This window comes from Lissotriton vulgaris, chromosome 3_1 (assembly GCF_964263255.1).
Source record: "Lissotriton vulgaris chromosome 3_1, aLisVul1.2, whole genome shotgun sequence".
NCBI classification, from domain to species: Eukaryota; Metazoa; Chordata; class Amphibia; order Caudata; family Salamandridae; genus Lissotriton; species Lissotriton vulgaris.
In genome coordinates this window covers 769,622,814-769,643,637 of record NC_141689.1, presented here as the reverse complement: position 1 = coordinate 769,643,637, position 20,824 = coordinate 769,622,814, and the positions used below count along the sequence as shown (strand labels likewise).

Below are 20,824 nucleotides of genomic sequence, written 5' to 3'. Positions count from 1 at the left end.
AGCCCCGACCTCTTACAGGGTGGCACAGCGCGCGGGGACCGGAGTGCCTCGCTTAACATCCAAAAGAAACCTCCCTTTGAAGAACAAAAGAAGAGCGCCGTGCACCAAACTTGAAAAACAGGAGCTTTATTTCGAAAACACCAGCATGGCAGCAGATAGGTTCCTTACGCGTTTCAGCTAATGAAGCCTTGATCACAGGTGAGCCTCTGGATAAGTTGCAGGCGTGGCCTTGATGCTGCGCCCTTTAACCAAGACTGCGACGTCAATTTCCCCTGAAATAATGAACAATTTGGAAAATGTAATTGCTGACTTTCTCGCAACATGAAAAGACTTACTCAGTGCATTATGGACGTTGAAGTACTCCAGGACTGCAAAGTGACGTCGCAGTCTTGGTTAAAGGGCGCAGCATCAAGGCCACGCCTGCAACTTATCCAGAGGCTCACCTGTGATCAAGGCTTCATTAGCTGAAACGCGTAAGGAACCTATCTGCTGCCATGCTGGTGTTTTCGAAATAAAGCTCCTGTTTTTCAAGTTTGGTGCACGGCGCTCTTCTTTTGTTCTTCAAAGGGAGGTTTCTTTTGGATGTTAAGCGAGGCACTCCGGTCCCCGCGCGCTGTGCCACCCTGTAAGAGGTCGGGGCTCAAGATCGGAGAAAGTGAGGTGGATTTAGTAGTGAAGAGCCTGACCCGCCTGCGTGAGCCACCACAGTTGAAGGTATGAAAAGTTTCAGCCGAAAAAAGAAAGGTGCAGCAGAGCAAGGGGATATGAGCAGACACAGGTCTGTTCGTTACAGATTTTGAATGCAGGCGCTGAAGCATGGCATGAATTTGGCAGCAAGATAATTTGGGCCAGTAAAGGTGCACGTGTAAACTGAGAAGAAAACGAGTGCATAGTCTGCAATTCCCCTGAAATAATGAACAATTTGGAAAATGTAATTGCTGACTTTCTCGCAACATGAAAAGACTTACTCAGTGCATTATGGACGTTGAAGTACTCCAGGACTGCAAAGTGACGTCGCAGTCTTGGTTAAAGGGCGCAGCATCAAGGCCACGCCTGCAACTTATCCAGAGGCTCACCTGTGATCAAGGCTTCATTAGCTGAAACGCGTAAGGAACCTATCTGCTGCCATGCTGGTGTTTTCGAAATAAAGCTCCTGTTTTTCAAGTTTGGTGCACGGCGCTCTTCTTTTGTTCTTCAAAGGGAGGTTTCTTTTGGATGTTAAGCGAGGCACTCCGGTCCCCGCGCGCTGTGCCACCCTGTAAGAGGTCGGGGCTCAAGATCGGAGAAAGTGAGGTGGATAGATATATATATATATATATATATATATATATATATACACACACATACATATATATATATATACACACACATGTATACACATGTATATATACATATATATATACACACACATATATATACATATACACATATATATACACATATATACACATACATATACACATATACATACATACATACATACATATAAATATACATATATATACACACATATATATACACACACACACACATATATATATATATATATACATATACATATACATATATATATATATACACATATACATATATATACATATATATATATATATATATACATATATATACATATATATATATATATATATACATATACATATATATATATATATACACATATACATATATATACATATATATATATATATATACATATACATATATATATATATATATATTCCATCACACACTAACACAGATAAGGCTCACGCAAACCCAGATGACAACTGCTTAAAGCAGAAAGCTGTTTCATGTGTGATTAAGTGTGTTAACCGCCCAGACTCCTGGTGTAAAACAAGTTGATGATATGCACATGCCTTATAAAGCATAGTATACATTTTGCCATACTTCAGAATAAAAAGGATATCCATATTGGCAATAGGGTGCTTGACCACCCATATTTTGGAATTGGAATTCAGATCTCTTAGGTCCACACACTCTGATGAACATAATGCCTTTACATGCCAAAAAGACAGCAGAAACCCATTTTGAACTTTTGATAGGTTCAACAATGCCTTCCTTGCACAGTTTATCCAACTCTACTTTAATTCAGACTTAAAGTCATAGGTACCCTCCATACCTTATGGACCACAGGCTGCATATAGCTCCTTCAACTGTATAATGTGCAAAAATACCTTGAGTGTGCCCAACTTATCCGACACCACCTCACAAAACTTCAACCACTCTAATACTTCCAAAGTGCAAACATTTACACAGTCTCTACTGAACAAAACTTGGTCTGGATTTTTAGAATTCAGCACGGTTCCTAGGTTCCTTTGCGCACGCCACCCCAAAAGGCACCACTCATCCTTTGTCCCATACACAATATCTGTGATCGAGTTGCCTTTGAAGTCCAACAAACTCACCCGCAACATCAATGTGTTTCCCACCACATGCAACTAGTCTAAGAGATGTGTACCTCCACGCCACCCAACTTAAATGCTCCAACTCACTCGTATTAACGTGAACGGCGATACTGAATGCACCATCACTCTAATGGACACGCCTATCTCTCTACAATATGCCTTTTTATGTCACTCAAGTTCACACCTAATACTAGGTCACACCCGCTTAGCAATTTATTAATGGACAAAACCACATTTTCTTCAGTGCAATTAGTATTAGCAAAAGATTTTTCTTCAACTTTCACTGCATTAACTGATTGGCATTGTAGCACACTAAGACTTACACAGGCTGGTAAATTAGCCTATATTTTCACATTTGTTAGACATTCGTCCTTTGCTGGACAAAACTGTGCACTGTTCAAATGGGTGTTACTCCCACACCTATACAATGCTATACATTTAGTTTCCTTCTCTTTGGTTGCCTTGCCTCTTTTCCTCGCCATTTAATTATCAGATTGAATATTATGAATCGCTGGGCTTATGAGGACATCAACATACCGCCTATATAAGCAGCAGCAATTTCAATTCCACTTGCAATTTCAATTGCCTTATCTAGTGGTTAGCAGAGCTTCTTGTACTTTATGTTGTGTTTTTTCCACGTCTTGGTTCTATATCCTTTCCTATTCAAATGCACTGTACTCACATGTGGCCACTAAAATCATAAAGGCTCCCACAAAACTATACACTAATTTCCCTTAAACCTGTATGATTAATGTATTTCCATAATCATGTTTTTGTGTGAAATAAAATAGGAGTCTAACATTTTTATGGGAGATGCATAAGGTTAGACCCGACAGCCTTAGGGTGGTCTTACTCCCAACTTTTTGCCTTCCTCCTCCACTTTTCTGACCTCGTTTTTGCTGGTGTCAGGACTCACTGTGCTGAAGTGCTTGTGCTCTCTCCCTTAAACATGGTAATATTGGCTCATACCCAATTTGCATATTTAATTTACTTATAAGTCCTAGTAGAGTGCACTTACATGTACCCAGGGCCTGTAAATTAAATGTTACTAGGGGACATGCAGCACCGCTTTTACCACCCACCTAAGTAACCCTCTAACTTTGTCTCAGGCTTGCCATAGCAGAGCTTGTGTGTGCAGTTTACACTGCCATGTCGACCAGGCAAAATAATCATTTTGCCAGGCCCAAACCTTCCCTTCTGTTACACATAAGTAACACCTAAGATAGGCCCTGGACAAACCCAGAAGGAAGGGTGCAATGTATTTTAAAGGCAGGACATGTACTTTTGTTTTACATGTCCTGGTAGTAAAACATCTCTAATTAGTTTTTCACTACTGCAAGACCTATCTCTCAAATAGGATAACATTGGGATTATTTTATTACAAGGAGGGAAAAAAGAAACAAAAAAACTTTTAATCACCAGAAGTGAACGACCTGTACCGCAGTTGCAACAATGCTTTGTGGAAAACAGCAATAGTCTCAGTCTCTGAGTGGTTTTCTTGGAATATGATGGAACTATTCCGTTTGTTTGGCAGGGCTGCAATATGAGTATATGTAAAGTTAATCACACAAAGGATTTGCACCACGAATAGCTGACTGGGACATTCAAGAAAACAGCTGATAATCGTTGGGACAAATACCCTTGGATTTTACTGTGTGCGTCACAAGAAGCTCAGCGCTAGAGGTCTCCAAATGTCACAAGAGAATACGCAACTGTTAAACTTCTCGTAGCGGTGTGGATATCAACACAGTGTTTAGGTAGCAGATGCATTAGCGCACACTCAAGGGGTAAAGAGCGTTTAGGTACAAATCACGTTCTCCGCAGCGTTTGGAAGGCGACCCTGTCCGATTCTGGATGGCAACAATTAACATTGTCACTTTAATTTGTGATGTAGATGACGATGCTCCTTCGTTATACTTCCTCATTGTCCTGCAAAGCACAGATGAATTACACAATGGTCGCTCAGGGCAAAGTCCTCCAATGGGATACCACGAGCTGACAGTTCAGGAAGTTCCTGAACCGGAAAAGGATGGTTACTCACATCATTGCACACCTGCCCTGCTGTCTGGTTTTTAGTTATGAGCTCCGAGGCAGCAGGAGTCACCGGATGACGGGGGCACAGAGAACAACAAATTCAATGAAGCGGAAACAATCGCCAGCTCCAGTCCTGCCAGTCACCGGTTCATTCATCGCCAGTGAAAGGATTATTACTGCAGGTAGATTATACTTCTTTATTAAGAGACTTGCTGGGACCGACACGATTGAGGCCCCCACCTCAACAGCCTAATCGGCCACATTCTACCATGAAATATGTTCATTTCCAGCTGACAGTTCTACATTCTAAATATACAAATAATCACCAGATGTCACAACTACACAATCCTAATACATGCGAGAGAGGAGGAGGTAAGCCACCTTACACCCTCCCGGAAAGACCAAATTACCATAAGTAAGGCAGCTGTAGGTGAAAACCGCAGTCCAGTATTCCTACCTTGAGACATACATCTAAATTGTTTAATTTGGTAATCGGATTAATGTGGGTTAACTGTCTCTGCAGAATGGTCTCTGCACTACCCCTCCGGTGAGCCAGGGGCATGACAGCGCTACATGCAAAGGTAGTAACAAGCTTCAGAGACATGGGTGGTCTTAGCTCTTTTACTCTTTCTGTAATGCCTGAAATGTTACCTTCACGCCTAATCTAATTAGCCTTCCCTCTTATCACACAGAACTTTAGGAAAACCTTGCAATACGGTTGATCTCAGAAATAACGGAATAATTTACACTGTCTCACTTGAAAAAATGTTTGCCGATATATGCATTGTACTCTGCAGCGTCTGAACTTCGTTTAGGGGCATCGTCGTTCTTGGGAGTAGGTAGGGCTGTAGGTATCAGTATTTCAGCAGGTGCAGTGACACAGGAGTCCGAGGTGTGGGGCCCCATTGTATTCCAGATATGCGGTCTATCAAACTATCAAGTAGGGAGATGAAGGTACAAATATCCCTGCTTGGCCAAGGGACGGTGGCAGCTAAGTGAAGATCTGCACCACGGCTTAAGAAAGCCTCAAACACCTTCAAGATTTAAAAAGAAAAGATGTTCGACGAGGAGTTATTAGTTAATGAAGCAAATAAATTAAACAACATAACGCTGCTGGTCAGCTGGTATGTAAAAATACGTAATGTTGACTGACAAGAAAACAGGACCATTAATGGCACATTACACAAACAACCCTTATAAATGACAAGCCATGGGCTCAAGTGCTACGTGGATAAAGGGATTTCGATAGCTTACCAGCGAAAAGGTCTTCGCGGTCATCGTGTAAAATGATGTCGGCGGGCTTCGGACCGTTGGAAGGTGCACTGATGTCTTCTGCAGGTAGACTGGCAGGTTCTGGCGACGAAGGGCTGGACTGTAAAGCAAGAAAAATGCATGTAAAATAACACTTCACTCCTACACACACTTCTGTTTACATTCAGTCAAAAGTTTAAAGTTTAAAAATTATGAACTAGAAATATGGACAGCGTGCACAGCAGATCTTGGAAAGGAAGCAGCATCGAGCGTCAGCAGTTTCCGTTTCCGTTGAGATAACAATGGACGGGAAGCCGTATCTTGCTCTCTACAATCTTCCAAGGTTCTGATATCTAGCATCCCTCTTCCTCCCAGATCCACCAGTGTACATAACTCTAACTCAATATTATCCGAAATTGTTAAATTTTTGCTCACAATTTCCTCATTTTGTTTTGGAATGAAATAAACAATTCACGTCGACTGTTAGAAATAATCCACAGACCTTAATAGTTTAGTGTCAAGGTAACAAACTTTCTCAGATCACTGTCTTTTCTCCAAATGTAATTATTTACCACAATTAAGCTTTAAACTACCTCAAATGTATTGCAGGTAAGTATTTCAGTAAATTATCTGCAAAGTAAAAATACGTAAAACACAATCAAAACGTACATATTTTTCGCCAAAGCAAATAATGGTTAAATCTGGTCACTCACATAGTAACAGATCAACGCAAAAAAGTAAAACAATGAACAAACAGCTCGTGTGTGTAGGGTTTTTCTATTCGGGGATACATACCTCTTCTGTTAATGTGCAACTGTCCAACTATGATTTAGAAAAGGGGGTGGTGATGAACAGAGTGTCTGAGTTAAACAGACCACTCTTACCCAGTTCAAAGATCAGGGCTTGATCCATCACCGTTATTTATCTCACTGCCCCATCCCAGCTCAGAACCTGGCTATATGCAAATCAGTCTGTCCCTGGCCCAGTGCATCATGGGAACAGGGCAGACTAAACTACCAAGCCAATTCTTCACCAGAAAGGAGACAAGCTACCGGGGACCGGTTTCTGGCATTTCAGCCTTCTTCGGCCCGGCTTGCTTGAATCCTGATGGAGCAGTGAGAAAGGGACTCATGTCTGAGTATACCCTGCCACACCTATAGTGGCCAAAAACGATTTAGAAAAGGGGGTGGTGATGAACAGAGTGTCTGAGTTAAACAGACCACTCTTACCCAGTCCAAAGATCAGGGCTTGATCCATCACCGTTATTTATCTCACTGCCCCATCCCAGCTCAGAACCTGGCTATATGCAAATCAGTCTGTCCCTGGCCCAGTGCATCATGGGAACAGGGCAGACTAAATTACCAACTATGACAGCACAAACACCCCCTACCTGTGCATCTTCATGCAGCTAGCGCCGGGACGCCCCTTGGATGGCGCAGCCGTGCGCGTTACAAGTTCATTTAACATTAACATTAGTGCTGGATTTGGCGTTTTGCAGGGTCATCCCTGAACTTTTTGCCTCCCCCTGTATTTATTCTGACCTGTTGTTGGCTGTTTTATGACTCTGGGCACTTTACTACTGCTGATCAGTGCTAAAGTGCATATGCTCCCCCTATTGTAAATTCATTTATGGATTAGTGACTCCATGATTCGCTGGTTTGGTTTACTTGTCAGACCCTAGTACAGTGCACTGATTGGGCTCAGGGCTTGTAAATCAACTGCTGCTGGTGGGCTTGTAGCACTGGTTGTGCCACCCACAGAAGCAGCCTGTAAAAGTGTGTCTCACGTCTGCCATCTCAGAGCCTGTGTTCGGTCTGGTACTGACCTGTTGACTGGGCAAGTGCACCCACGCGCCAGTCCCTAAACATTCCCTTTTCTGCATATTAGTCACCCCTATGGTAGGGCCAAGGGCAGGGAGCATTGTAGTTAAAAGGTAGGACATGCCTTGGTGTGTGAGGCATGTCCTATAGTGAATTGCAGCCATTTTCGTTTTTCACAATTGCAAGACTACCTTTTCCCCATAGGCCGGAATGGGCAGTTTGATTAGAACACCGTATAATCCTAACTGACTCAGGGAACAAGGTAGAAATTCGAGTTTAGTATGGCTGAACTCAGAATGATAAAATACATCTTTTAGTGAAGGTGGTTTTAACATTCGGTGTTGAAAATACCACTTTTAGAAAGTAGGTATTTTCATGCCTAACTATCCAAGCACTGCAGCTTAAAGTAATCTCAGCCATTACAACATGCTAACGTATGGAGAGAGCAGAAATTGCAGGTGGTGGAAATACACATGGGGGTTCTTCACTACCTGGGCAGTGAATACACATGTGTACCTGCCCTGCCTTTCACCCATCACTTTCTCCACCCCCAAGGCTCACCCTAGGGGTGCTCTAGTGTTAGTGAAAGGTATCCTCAGCACTGGTCAATGATTTAGAGAGGCCAACCTGCGCATAAATGCAATTACACACACAGAGGCCTGCAATGGCAGGTTTAAGATGTGCTTGAAAACATCACAAGGCTACTCCCTGCTGTATGCTTAAACTGTAGTTTAAAAGTAATTCAGCAATTTCCCCATGTTGACCAATGGAAGGAGAAGACCTCCCAGGTAGGGAAAACCTAAGTTCGGATTATTCACTATCTGGGCAAGGAACACACATGTGTGCCTGCCCTGCCTTCCGCCTACCACCTGCCCTACCCCGGAGGGCTTACCCTAGGGGTGTACTAAGGTAGTGAACAGCCAACTCTGCATTGGATAATGGTTCAGAAATGCCAACCTGAGCATAAGTGCAATTGCGCACACACAGGCCTGCAATAGCAGGCTTGAGACATGTTTGAAAGGCTATGTTTATGGGTGGGACAATCAGTGCTGCGGCTCACTAGTAGCCAGTGCAGTATCTGCCCTGTGTATGTGGTATACCTCTTTACATGGTACTCACAGGTACAGCACCTAACCAATCAGGTAAGCACCACTTCCTAACTGTGTAGGAAGGGTGGCGGCTTTAACTTTGCATTACAGTGGGAAAGTGCCCAGAGGCCTAAGGCCACAAAAAGAGAATAAGCAAAAACCATGAGGGGAAAAAAAGCAACAAGTTTTAGGGAACTCCTCCAAGGGCCATGACCAATACAGTCCCTGTGTATGCCAAATACAAACGTTAATGTAAGAGTCCTGAGAATACCATGTTTTGAAAATATCCTGTCCTTGTGTGCATAAGCAGTCACCTTCCGAAAACATAACACTCTTTTGGCAGGTCAACAAACAGCTCACAGATTCATTTTGTTCAAACTGAACACTCAGCATTCTTCTAATCTCACTCACAAACCCTGCCAATTGATCCCATTATAATTAGCTAGAAAAAACATGTCCATTAATAAATGCACAGCTAATCACAACAGTGCATAATGTTTTGGCTTAAAACGATTTAAATTTGTAAATTAACAAAACATACTAAATATAGCTCAATTTACTCCATATAGAGTGCACAGACCCTTTTTGGATATAAATCATTCTTAACTATCAATGCCAGAATTCTCCCACATGCCATGTCATTCAAAGCATCTGGAGATGAGCATTGCCGCCCGCAGCATGAGGCAATGCCTCTCAGGTGCATAACGTTGGAGTTGCAAAAAACAAAACAAAACAAAAAAACAATGGAAGGTCCCACCTTAGATGAATATATTTCCATGCATACATGCAACTTGACCAATCACCATGAAATAGTTGAGGGGAAAGAAGAGTGCCAGTGCTAACCAGTGAGGAATGGCTCAAGTATCAAGAGGGGAAGCATGCAAGCAGGATGTGGGAATAGCCAAAATGACCAGGGGACAGACAGAGAAGGAGCAGAGACAGGTACCTTGCTCAGAATAAGCATGCATAAGCGCATTTGTGTACCTTCATATTTCCCTATGCGTGTGCATCTAGTGAGGTGTCTCTCACTGGTAGCGTCACTCTAAGGTGCCTGTGAGCACAGTGTGATCTGGTGCCTGCCTGACATATTATGCCCATCTTCAGCATTTTAGTGTCCAGCACGGACATCGTAGAGTTAATCAGACAGAACAGAGAGCCTCCTTCGCAAATGCTGCACATCTCTAGCCTTATCGTGGCCACCTGTAGCAAAGTGGAGGTCACTACTGACATAACAGTGGCCATTCTTAACACGCTGTGGTCATCCTTGGCATTATGGTATACAGTGCAGGCAGGTTGGAAGCACATGGCATTATGGGTTCTATCCATGGCATAATTGTGACAAAGTCATTTTCAATATTGATGAAGAGGTAATTCGCATCACTTTTTATAGGGACTTTCTGTGAGTGATCAGAGTTTATGGCCAACAGCTTTCTGATCAGAAATGCTCTACATATGTGCGGTACATAGGTCAGATGTGGATGGACTGACAGGGCACAAAACAAATGAAGAGGAGTGTAAACCATTTTATTATGATATATTATGTACAGTATATTTGTGAAGAGAAATGATTATAAGCAGTATATTAATAAAAAGTAAATGAAAACATATTACACTACTTTGCATGTCTAACTTGTTTGCAACTGGGAAACAATTGTTTTGCTTGGATTCAAAGCCTTAAACTGTATTGTGTTCCCGACTTTGCAAAGCCATGATAGACCCAGGAACCATAATGTCCCATGTATTACTTTGCACATTTTAGCAAACGTAATCTTGTTTTCAAACCTGGCAAGGGAAGCAGGGTTTTGTGAGAAAAATAGAGTCTGTATTTGTGGATAGTAATGCTATCCTCTTTCCAAGGTAATTCAAGTACTTCCTCAGAGGAAAAGTTCCAGACACTGGCATGTTTGATGGGGTTCTGCTGAAACGAATGAATTGTTGTCACATGATGTTCTCGCATGGTTATGTATAAATTGAAAATGTATATACACCAGATCAAAATATGCATATTTTAGCGCAATGCTCCAACTGACCAGATTTTTTGTGTGAATCCTAGTGATTTCAAATGATAATTTTCTTTGATATTTTTTCTCTGCTGCCTTTTTTAAATGAAACACGGTTTGAACATGGGCTTCTCTAAACGTTGCATAACATTTTTAATATGTGCTGCATTGTGGCAGCGGAAACTGCATCCGTGAAAAGAGACAGGAGGGTGCGGGATCAGACTTCGGACAGCGAGCCTTGATGCCCGAGTAAACAAGCATTTGCAATGCAATAGGTCTTGCATTTACGAGAGTTTCAGCTATCGACATTGCAAATAACAATGCCTTTTATTTTTGTTTTCATTTTTAAAACATAAAAAAGGCATTGTCATTTATAATGCCAATAGCTTAAACTTGCATAAATGCGAGACCTATTGCATTGCAAATGCTTGTTTATAGATGTTGCATGGTGTCAAAAAAACAAACGCAACATTTCTCTACAAAATGTAATAGACTCCTACCCGTTACCTGTATTAAAAACAAATTAAAGGAAAATGGTATTTAAAATAATGTATTTTTGCAAATTATTCAAGGTGGTCAGGGCACGTCTGTGTGGAGATTAGAGCCAAATCTATCAGGGGGCTCCCTGAAAGGCTGGGGCCCTGGGCCAGAGCCTAATTTGCCTGTACCTTAAAACGTCTCTGCCCACTGGCCACTTTGCTAGACCTGCTGCTGGGATTGGCGCTATTTGTGGCGCTGATGGTGCTGCCTCTACTCCTGCTCTTCGCCGTCATCAAGCAGCTGAAAAACACAGTGGTGTCCAGCGCTACCTTGCATCCCAGCCGCGCTGCTCGGCCCTACGTGAGCCCAGGGGCGTCTGGCTGGAACAGGCTGTGTAAAGCAAACCACTCACCTTGCGCCCACCCAGCAGATGAGGAACCCCTGCACGGACCAAAAGAAACATGAGTGGTGTTCTCGACGTGTTACACGCGGTGCACGTGTCACTCACTGTGTTCCGATGCCGACAGGCCCAACACCGCAGAAGTGAAGAACGTCCCAATCCTCTACCCTCACCGTGACCCCCAACACCTACAATCAAAACGGATGGTGGAGAACACGACACCGGGAGAAGGTGGGTAACAAAACAAGGGAACCCAAGGTCTTGGGGAACACAACTCGTCTCCTCTGGCTTCTTGGAAGCTGACAGCTTAACACAGACGAGACCGCTAAAATGAAAGAAGGGGACAAGATTAAATACACCCCTACTACAATTACCAGTGCCAAGTACACACATGAACCACCGACCTCCCTGCTTACCCCAGATAACAAACAGGAGTGGCTTGATACGAAACAGGAATTCTTCCACTGCAATCGTATTGGTTGTTTCTTGCGTAACCCCAGACCAACCACGCCCCCTCGGGAAACACCGAGAATGACAAAGGGGGTGGAATGCACAATTCTTAGGACAAAACGGGACAGGGGAAAAATGGTATCAAGGAATACGAAAGACACCCAAAAAAACCCTGGAATCTAAAAAAGAACACGAAGGTAGCGCAAAAACGGCCGTTATTCAGCTCCTTTGTGAAACCACCCAAACACAGCATATAACAAGATGGTTTGGATACAAAAAGGAATAATAACGGGACGTTAAAACTCAAAGGAAACGCAGCCGCGAATCCCAGAACGTCACCGAAGATCAAAAACAGGTCCCCAAAAAGAGTTCAGATATGCCCAAGGGAATAGGAAAACAGGGGAGTAGGGGAAAAAGGGGATCAAAACCCAGCACTAGAAAAGACAGCTGGAACGGAGCTCGAAGGAAGGGAAACAAGGTAGAACCACAGGAACAGGAATCACACGGCAAGGGACCAATAAAGAAACCAAGCACCTGTTTCCTGTTGGCAACCCCCTTTTAAAGCGAGCCCTAGGGAGCGTCCATAAATTCGCATATGCACTTGGCACTTTTAAGAAAAACCGCTGAACGGGGAACTAGACAGACGGAACCAGGCCCCCTTGAACCCCAACAGTACCCCCTCCCGAAAGCCTCCCTACAGGCCTTGGCCTCCCAGGGTGCAGGCGATGAAACAGACTAACTAACCGGGCAGCATGAACCCTACTTGCCGGAACCCAAGAACGGTCCTCTGGGGGGGTAACCCTTCCAGTCAATTAGGTAATACAGCCGTCCCTTCCTCCGCTTGGAATTCAAAACAGTTTTAACCTCATACTCCACGTTATCATCAATTAAAACGGGAGGAGGAGGTGGCAACTCTTGAGAAGTGGTGACGTATGGCTTCAACAAAGAGGTGTGAAATACAGGATGAATACCATACTCAGCCGGTAAAGTCAACCTGATCGCAACTGGATTCACCACCTTCTGGACAGGAAAGGGACCTACAAACAGAGGCTGAAATTTTCTTGGTCCTGGCAACTTCAGATTCTTCGTTGATAGCCAAACCCTATCCCCAACTGCATACAGAGGAGCTGGCCGTCTATGCCTATCTGCCTGTATTTTCATGGCTTTCTTGGACTCAAATAATTGCTGTTGGGCTTTCTTCTAGATTTCAATCAAACCAAACTTAGTACGAAACGCCGTTTTCCATTCGCCGCGGCCGAGATGGTAAGCACCTCTTAAATCAAGCTTTGTGAACACCTTGGCATGTCGCAGCTGGTCTAACAACACCGGTATAAGAGGTAATGGGTACTTGTTCTTTATTGTGACCTTATTCAACGCTCTGTAGTCCACGCAAGCGCGAAGATCACCCTCCTTCTTCGGTATAAAAAATATGGAGGAAGACACAGGCGAAGAAGGCCGAATAAACCCATTCTTTAACATCTCATCCAAATACTGCCATAGATGTTTCTCCTCTGGCTCCGACAACGCATAAACCCTACTGCAGGGCAAAATGGCCCCCGGAACAAATCAATACGGCAATCAAAAACCCTGTGTGGTGGCAAGACACACGCCTGATCCTTATCAAACACCTCCTTGTATGCCACAAACGAAGGAGGCAAACCGTTCTGATCGCAACCACTCGCTGCACAGGACAACGGAGACACCCAATCAGTCGCCTCACAATAACAGTGAAGAAGACAATACTCTGAATCAAGCGTAACCAGCCTCCGCGCCCAATCGATTCTGGCATTATGGGCCTGTAACCAGGGTACCCCGAGTACCACCCCAAATGCTGGTGCGGCTATCAGATCGAAACAGACCGTCTCAGAATGCCCATTATCGAATATCATCAACAAAGGTTCGGTCTGTCGTACAATCGACCCAGAGGTTAGCTCCGTGCCGTCAATAGCCCTCACGGGTTCAGGTTGTTTCTTCATCACACAGGGAACCATCAACTTCTCTGCCAACCCAATGTCCATAAAGTTCCCTGTGGCCCCACAATCCAATAATACCGACAAGGAAGCTCTACCACAAGATGAGTAAGCGAAGCAAGCCGATACCGTGAAATGATGCGGGACTCTTTGAACCGCCCCTTGTACGTCATATGGGTTACAAAATTCTCTTTCATGGACTAAAGGACTCTCACAATCCCTTCCCACGAAAGCCACAGCCATATTCTCCGGGATCCGGGACGGTTTCACAGGACACTCTCGAGCAAAATGTCCACCCCTTCCACAGTACAAACACAACTGCAACAAGCGCCTTTGCTCCTTTTCCTCCTTGGATAAGGGACCCCGCACCCCACCCAAATGCATAGGTTCAGGATCTGTTTTCACGCTCCCATTCTCAGATGTTTCTCTCTTGGTTACAGTTGTGCTTGGGGGTTGAAACCTGATCTTTTCCCCTTTTCTTTCACTCATTCGATGGTTGAGTTTGACAACCAAATCGACGAACTCAACACAATATTCAGGGGGGTCTACAACCGGAGAGACTATATCTTTTAAGTCCACGCACAAGCCCTGATAAAAAAAGAGGTTCTTTTTGCCATGGGCCATTGTGTCTCTGCTACTAGGCGATTGAAAGTAGCCACATAACCCAAAAGATCCTGCTTACCCTGCCGTAGCTTTAACAATTCAACATCGCTTGCCTGCATGAAAGCATGCTTAGCAAACAGACTATGCATCTGGTTCTTAAAGGCCGGTAAACTATTCAACACAGCGTCATTGTTTTCCACTAAGGGGACAGCCCAACTAGCTGCAGTACCCGAAAGATATGAGATCACAAACGCTACTTTAGTAGTGTCGTCAGGAAAAGCGGTTGGTCGACACATGAAGTGCAAATGGCACTGGTTCATAAATATAGCATATCTGCTACTATCCCCGGAAAACCTCTTTGGAGCTGCTAGAGGCACCGGCACGGGAATGTTCACTGTAACGGACAAAGGAGAAGAAGACCCACTCTGCCCCCCACTCCTCTCATATTTAAATGTGGCTGGTTGAATCAATGGGGGCTTAGCCTTAACAGAGGGATCCCTCCCTCTTCTCTTAGTGCTTCCCTTCACCTCACTCAGTGTCCCCCGTAACTCCTGATTCTCCTGACGCAGGGATTGGACTTCACCCTGTATGTGCGCTAAAGCCTGCATGATTTCCTGCATCGAAGAAGCCCCCCTGCTGCCTCCTCGACCATTCTTCACTCGGGCGGTGTTTTAATTCGTGGGCTTGGTTTTCTGTTCCGATGCCGACCGGCCCAACACCGCAGGAGTGAAAACGTCCCAATCCTCTACCCTCACCATGACCCCCAACACCCGCAATCAAAACGGATGGTGGAGAACACGACACCGGGAGAAGGTGGGTAACAAAACAAGGGAACCCAAGGTCTTGGGGAACACAACTCGTCTCCTCTGGCTTCTTGGAAGCTGACAGCTTAACACAGACGAGACTGCTAAAATGAAAGAAGGGGACAAGATTAAATACACCCCTAATACAATTACCAGTGCCAAGTACACACACGAACCACCGACCTCCCTGCTTACCCCAGATAACAAACGGGAGTGGCTTGATACGAAACAGGAATTCTTCCACTGCAATCGTATTGGTTGTTTCTTGCGTAACCCCAGACCAACCACGCCCCCTCGGGAAACACCGAGAATGACAAAGGGGGTGGAATGCACATTTCTTAGGACAAAAAGGGACTGGGGAAAAATGGTATCAAGGGAATACGAAAGACACCCAAAAAAAACCTGGAATCTAAAAAAGAACACGAAGGTAGCGCAAAAACGGCCGTTATTCAGCTCCTTCATGAAACCACCCAAACACAGCGTATAACAAGATGGTTTGGATACAAAAAGGGATAATAACGGGACGTTAAAACTCAAAGGAAACGCAGCCGCGAATCCCAGAACATCACCGAAGATCAAAAACAGATCCCCAAAAAGGGTTCAGATATGCCCAAGGGAATAGGAAAACAGGGAAGCAGGGGAAAAAGGGGATCAAAACCCAGCACTAGAAAAGACAGCTGGAACGGAGCTCAAAGGAAGGGAAACCAGGTAAAACCACAGGAACAGGAATCACACGGCAAGGGACCAATTAAGAAACCAAGCACCCGTTTCCTGTTGGCAACCCCCTTTCAAAGCGAGCCCTAGGGAGCGTCCATAAATTTGCATATGCATTTGGCACTTTTAAGAAAAAACGCTGAACGGGGAACTAGACAGATGGAACCAGGCCCCCTTGAACCCCAACACACTGGCTGTGAGTCTCACTCCTCAGAACACAGATTCACACCTGGAGTAGTTCTAACACCCGTGATGAGTCTCATAGCCAGAGAGCAGCCTCACGCGTGGGAATGCAATCTGACGCTGGGCGAACTACAGCATATGTCGGAGTGCAATCTCACACCTTGGAGTGCAGTCTCACACCATGCAACTAGGATGACGTCCTGAGTACAGTCTCACGGCTGATTGGCTCCCTGCCCCTGAGAATATAGTCTGATGACAGTAAACGTAGTGTCACGCCTGGAGTGCGGTCATACCTGGTGGTACACTATCTCTCTTGCAGTGCTGTCTCACCCCAAGGATTTAAGTGTTACTTCTGACTTCTTTCTACATAACGTATCGGAGTACAATCTCAGCCTGGAGTGCTGTCTCACACTTGGGAGTGCTGTTTACCATTTGGTAAAACAGTCTCGAAGCACAAGTGCTCTCTCTCAAGCTTAAAATGCAGTCTCACAGAAAGAGTGCTTTCTCACACATGGGAATGGCGTCGCCCATTTGGGAGCGTGAGCTCGGCTCATAGGTGCATTCTCACCCCTGCGGCTGCAATCTCACACTGGAATGTTGTCTCACTACTCTCACTTGGCATGTCTCCGCGGCTATGGATTTAATGTAGTCGCTAGCCCAGGAATCATCGGGTTCTGACAAATATTAACTTTATTTCAACCCCTATAAAACTCACTGCTGTGCGCATTGTTACCCTGGGAACTCTAGCAACGCATTCGAAGTAGAATTTCGAGGGCCACAGGAGAGGACATTGGTAAGGCCTTTTAATGTGAGGAAGGCAATGCGAAAAGGTTTTTTAATTTCGAAAATGACAGATCTTCCTCCCAGGATAGAGGCAGCCGAGTGGGAGACTGCTACACACCCCGCCCCTCTCCCCCCATGTTTACGCAGAAGAGAACAAACAACAGGTTACAACAAGTGTGAGCCTCCGCCCAACCTCCGTCGCAAACTGGTTGCCTGTTACTCGCACCCTCACGCCTCACAGCCCCTGGGGGTGTATGGGAATCTCTAGGGGGGGGGGGGGGGTGCATCTGTTCAAGGCCAATGCCCTCAATGCATAAGGAGGTATTCATATGCCCTGTCACTGAAAAGTATTTATAAATACAACATTTTGTGTCCATCCTTTCTCCCCAATGCATTGTAAAAGTTTAAAAAAGGAACGCGGTGCACAGCGCTCCGAATTAAAGTGAAAAAATAAATAAACAAACAGCGCGGTGTCCCTGAACAGGCACCCCGCTCAGCATGCACATACAACAAAACAAGCATTTGCAATGCAATAGGTCCAATTTCAGTGCAAATGGTTACGTTTAAAACTGAGCGCAGTGTCGCTTCAAGGACACCGCGCTCTGTTTCTTTTTTTACCTGAACACTGAGCGCGGTGTCCTTGAAAAGGGTGCTATGCACAGTGTTAAAGTTAAAAAATATATAAAGAAACAGAGCGCGGTTTCCTTGATGCGGCACCACGCTCAGTTTTAAAGTAAAAAAATGAACCAAACAGAGAGCGGTGTCCCTGCACTCAACATAAATGCTAAATATAAAGTGAAGGTGGTGTCCCTATTGGACACTGCGCTCATTAAAGTAATAAAAAACATACAGTTTCGAGCGCATAGCGCTGCAGCCGCCGTTGTCTCATCAGTGTATATTTTAAAAATAGTGCTCACCCACTAGATAAAGCCCACCGTGTAATGCCGCAAGTAATGGATTTAGTCCAGATGGGAGGTCCCAAAAGGAGACAGGGTGGTAACAAAGAAGCCTCATTTTCAATCAGAAGCCAGCATTTACCATAAACGATGACGCCAGCCAATAAAAAAAGATGGGTGGGGATTGAACTCCACTTCTAAAATCTACCCTACTACAATATGCCTCGCAGAGCGAGCAGTGCATGCGTGCAACGCTAGGCGAGACCTAAAAAAAAGGAGTCCAAACAAACAAGAGCAACCCAAATGTCCACTTGAACATGGGTATCTGTATAAACTCGGAACAAGCGTTCATATGGAACACATTTTTACATACACTATACAGTAATGCAGGAAAATTCTTTGTAGACTTATTCTGAATTATTTGAATTAAATTGGGACAGACAAGGTTCCACCTAGTATTAATCTACTAGAAGCTGAAGAAAAAAACTACCAGTATTTCGCTTTTCTATTCAAATCATACAAATCAAAATTTATTTTTTAATCAGCCAAGTGTAACGACCAGACAAGCACAGGCAGGTGAGAAGTGGAAAAAGTTTCACAAGAACACCAAGTGAGAGAAACCAAAACCACATAGAAGAAAAGTGTCAAATTGAGTGAGCATAAATGGTTTACTGGTTATTGTTTCAAAAGACAGCCAATTATGTTACATACAAATATTTACACAGGGTGGTATGTCATTTACAAATGAAAAGTCCGGTCTTTCAGTTGGGGCTCATCAGGACTATAATAAACATGGGGGACTGTTGAAATACGCACAATTCGTAATTGGGACACAAAGTACTGGAAGTTATATTTGTGAGGTTTTTAGAAATACATTCTGGTTGTGTTGACAAACTGGGACTATATGCATTGGCAAAAGACCACTCATTAGGCCTCACTTAGGGAGTCCTACAAGGTGACCTATAAAGCATGATATTACTTGGACGGGGGGCATGAATAACCAAAATGTTCTTTACCAACAAGCATGCCTGATAAACCAGGGCCTATTCACGCTAGTCGATGCACCATTGTGCATAAAGAACAAGGGGTATTTGAAACACCTAACTAAGGTTGCCCTGCAAAGTTGGGAAAAATGCGGCATTAACCATATTGTTTAAATGAGCTGCTAAGAAGTATTGAGGCTGAAGGGTCGATCACGGTAGCAAAGCCGCTAGACTAATCCTTACCGGTACATGGATAATTAATGCAGCCAGAGGCTTCCAATGTAAGCAGGTTAATGCTTGCAGCCGGAATGAGCGATCTCCCGATCAGAGATTCGCTGGGTCAGAAGATGACCCTGACAGGTAGTTCAAGTGGGAATGTAAGGATGCAGCTCCTCAGCCGGGCTATGTCCTTAAGGAGGAGGCAGGTTGGTGGGCGTGGTGGGTGCGTGATGTGAGGAGCGAGGATTCGTCTCCATGGAGATCACGATACCTGCTGGCTCAAACAATTGCAAGGTGTATTGTGTGAGGGACATGCAACAAACAGCAAAATGTAGATATGTAAAATAATCGCATAAAGTTACAAAAAATTGCAGCATCAAAAAATTTAATTAGATTATATTGGGGAGGAGAGTGACCAAATCCGTCGCCCAGAGTTAGTCGGTCAGCGTTTTGCCATATATCTGAGCACAAGAGTGAGAGAAAACCCACTAGGCGATGGTGCTGTTACAAGGTTGCTACGTTAGCTCAGATGTAGAAATTCATCTGTGTATGCTAAGGTACGGTACTCGTATGCTAAGGTACGGTACTCACAACTAATCTGAGAGATCTTTGATATATAATTATTTAGCATTCAGTAGGGGGGGGGGGTTAGGCTAAATCTGTCTCATAACATGAGAGGTCATTTGATAGTATATGGATCATTAGCCATACTAATGGCATTTTTAACATGATTTTGTTTTATGATTGTGGCACAAATACTGCATTTTAGAGCACAATAGTTTAAATAAACATTCAAAACTTCCTTCGTGTCTCGTGTGTCTCTTGTTTACATTATTGCGAGCAAGTACGAGTGAGAAAGTGTGTCCTGTTACCGAGTGTTGTGTTCTGGGGTGCGAACTCGCATGTTTTTCTGGTATGGCTAGGAGGGCAAATGAGACACTATAGCTAGTTGGATTCAGGCTCATAGGTACTGAGGTAGTATGGTTACTCAGTCCCTACAAGCCAATGTTCTTTGGTCCCAAGCATAGTTCTGTTCCTGAGCAGAATCCCTGCAACAAGAGAACATGGAGGTAAAGCACACCTGAGCGCTGTATTAAAATATGAGAAGCAGGGCGATTACATCAGAGGCTGATTCAACTGCCAAGGACTGGTCAAGAGCATGAGAGCATTCAGACCCTGAGGGAAGATACTTAAGACAGAGAAGCCCTTTTATTAATCTAGAGAGTTTAAAACAAATTGCAAGGAGGTTGTCGAGACAATCCCCCCCCCACTCAAGTGATGCAGATGACGAGGATCCGTCCCCCATCAGCGATTCTTCCAAGGATGGACTATCCAGCGGCTAGAGTCCATATACACTGGAATCCTTCTGATTTAATAAGTATAAAGAAACAATCAAAATTCGGGAAACTCCAACATAGTTCTGTGAGGAGTCGCAAAGTGTGTTTGTTGCAATTGATCATTCTGAGGAAAGTGAGAGGAAGATTGGTGAAAAAGGCATCATGTTCAAGATCAGACTGGTAAATTGGTGAGAGTTAAATGCTGCTAAGGATGCGTTAGTGAATGTGGTACCAGAGATATGTCCGGTAAAAACAGATTGAACTAAGATTTATAAGCAGTATAAAGGTGATACTCCGGCCGACTACTTAGTGACTTAAGGATGTGTTTGACAGATGCTCGGGCATAACCTTTCTTACAAAGATTGCTCCGGACGATGTGGAAGC

At 44.2% G+C, this 20,824-nt stretch overlaps 1 protein-coding gene across 2 annotated transcripts in view; it reads right to left on the bottom strand.

Annotated features, from left to right (window-relative positions):
- SNX2 (sorting nexin 2) overlaps positions 1–20,824 on the bottom strand; it is a 392,895-nt gene that overhangs the window by 261,233 nt on the left and 110,838 nt on the right. For both annotated transcript variants that reach the window (XR_015309306.1, XM_086961080.1), the window contains exon 2: positions 5,715–5,832. Coding sequence is in view for 1 of the 2 variants with exons in the window: in XM_086961080.1 (XP_086817206.1) it covers positions 5,715–5,832 (118 nt within the window). In the remaining variant the exon portion in view is untranslated. The remainder of the gene's footprint in view (positions 1–5,714; positions 5,833–20,824) is intronic.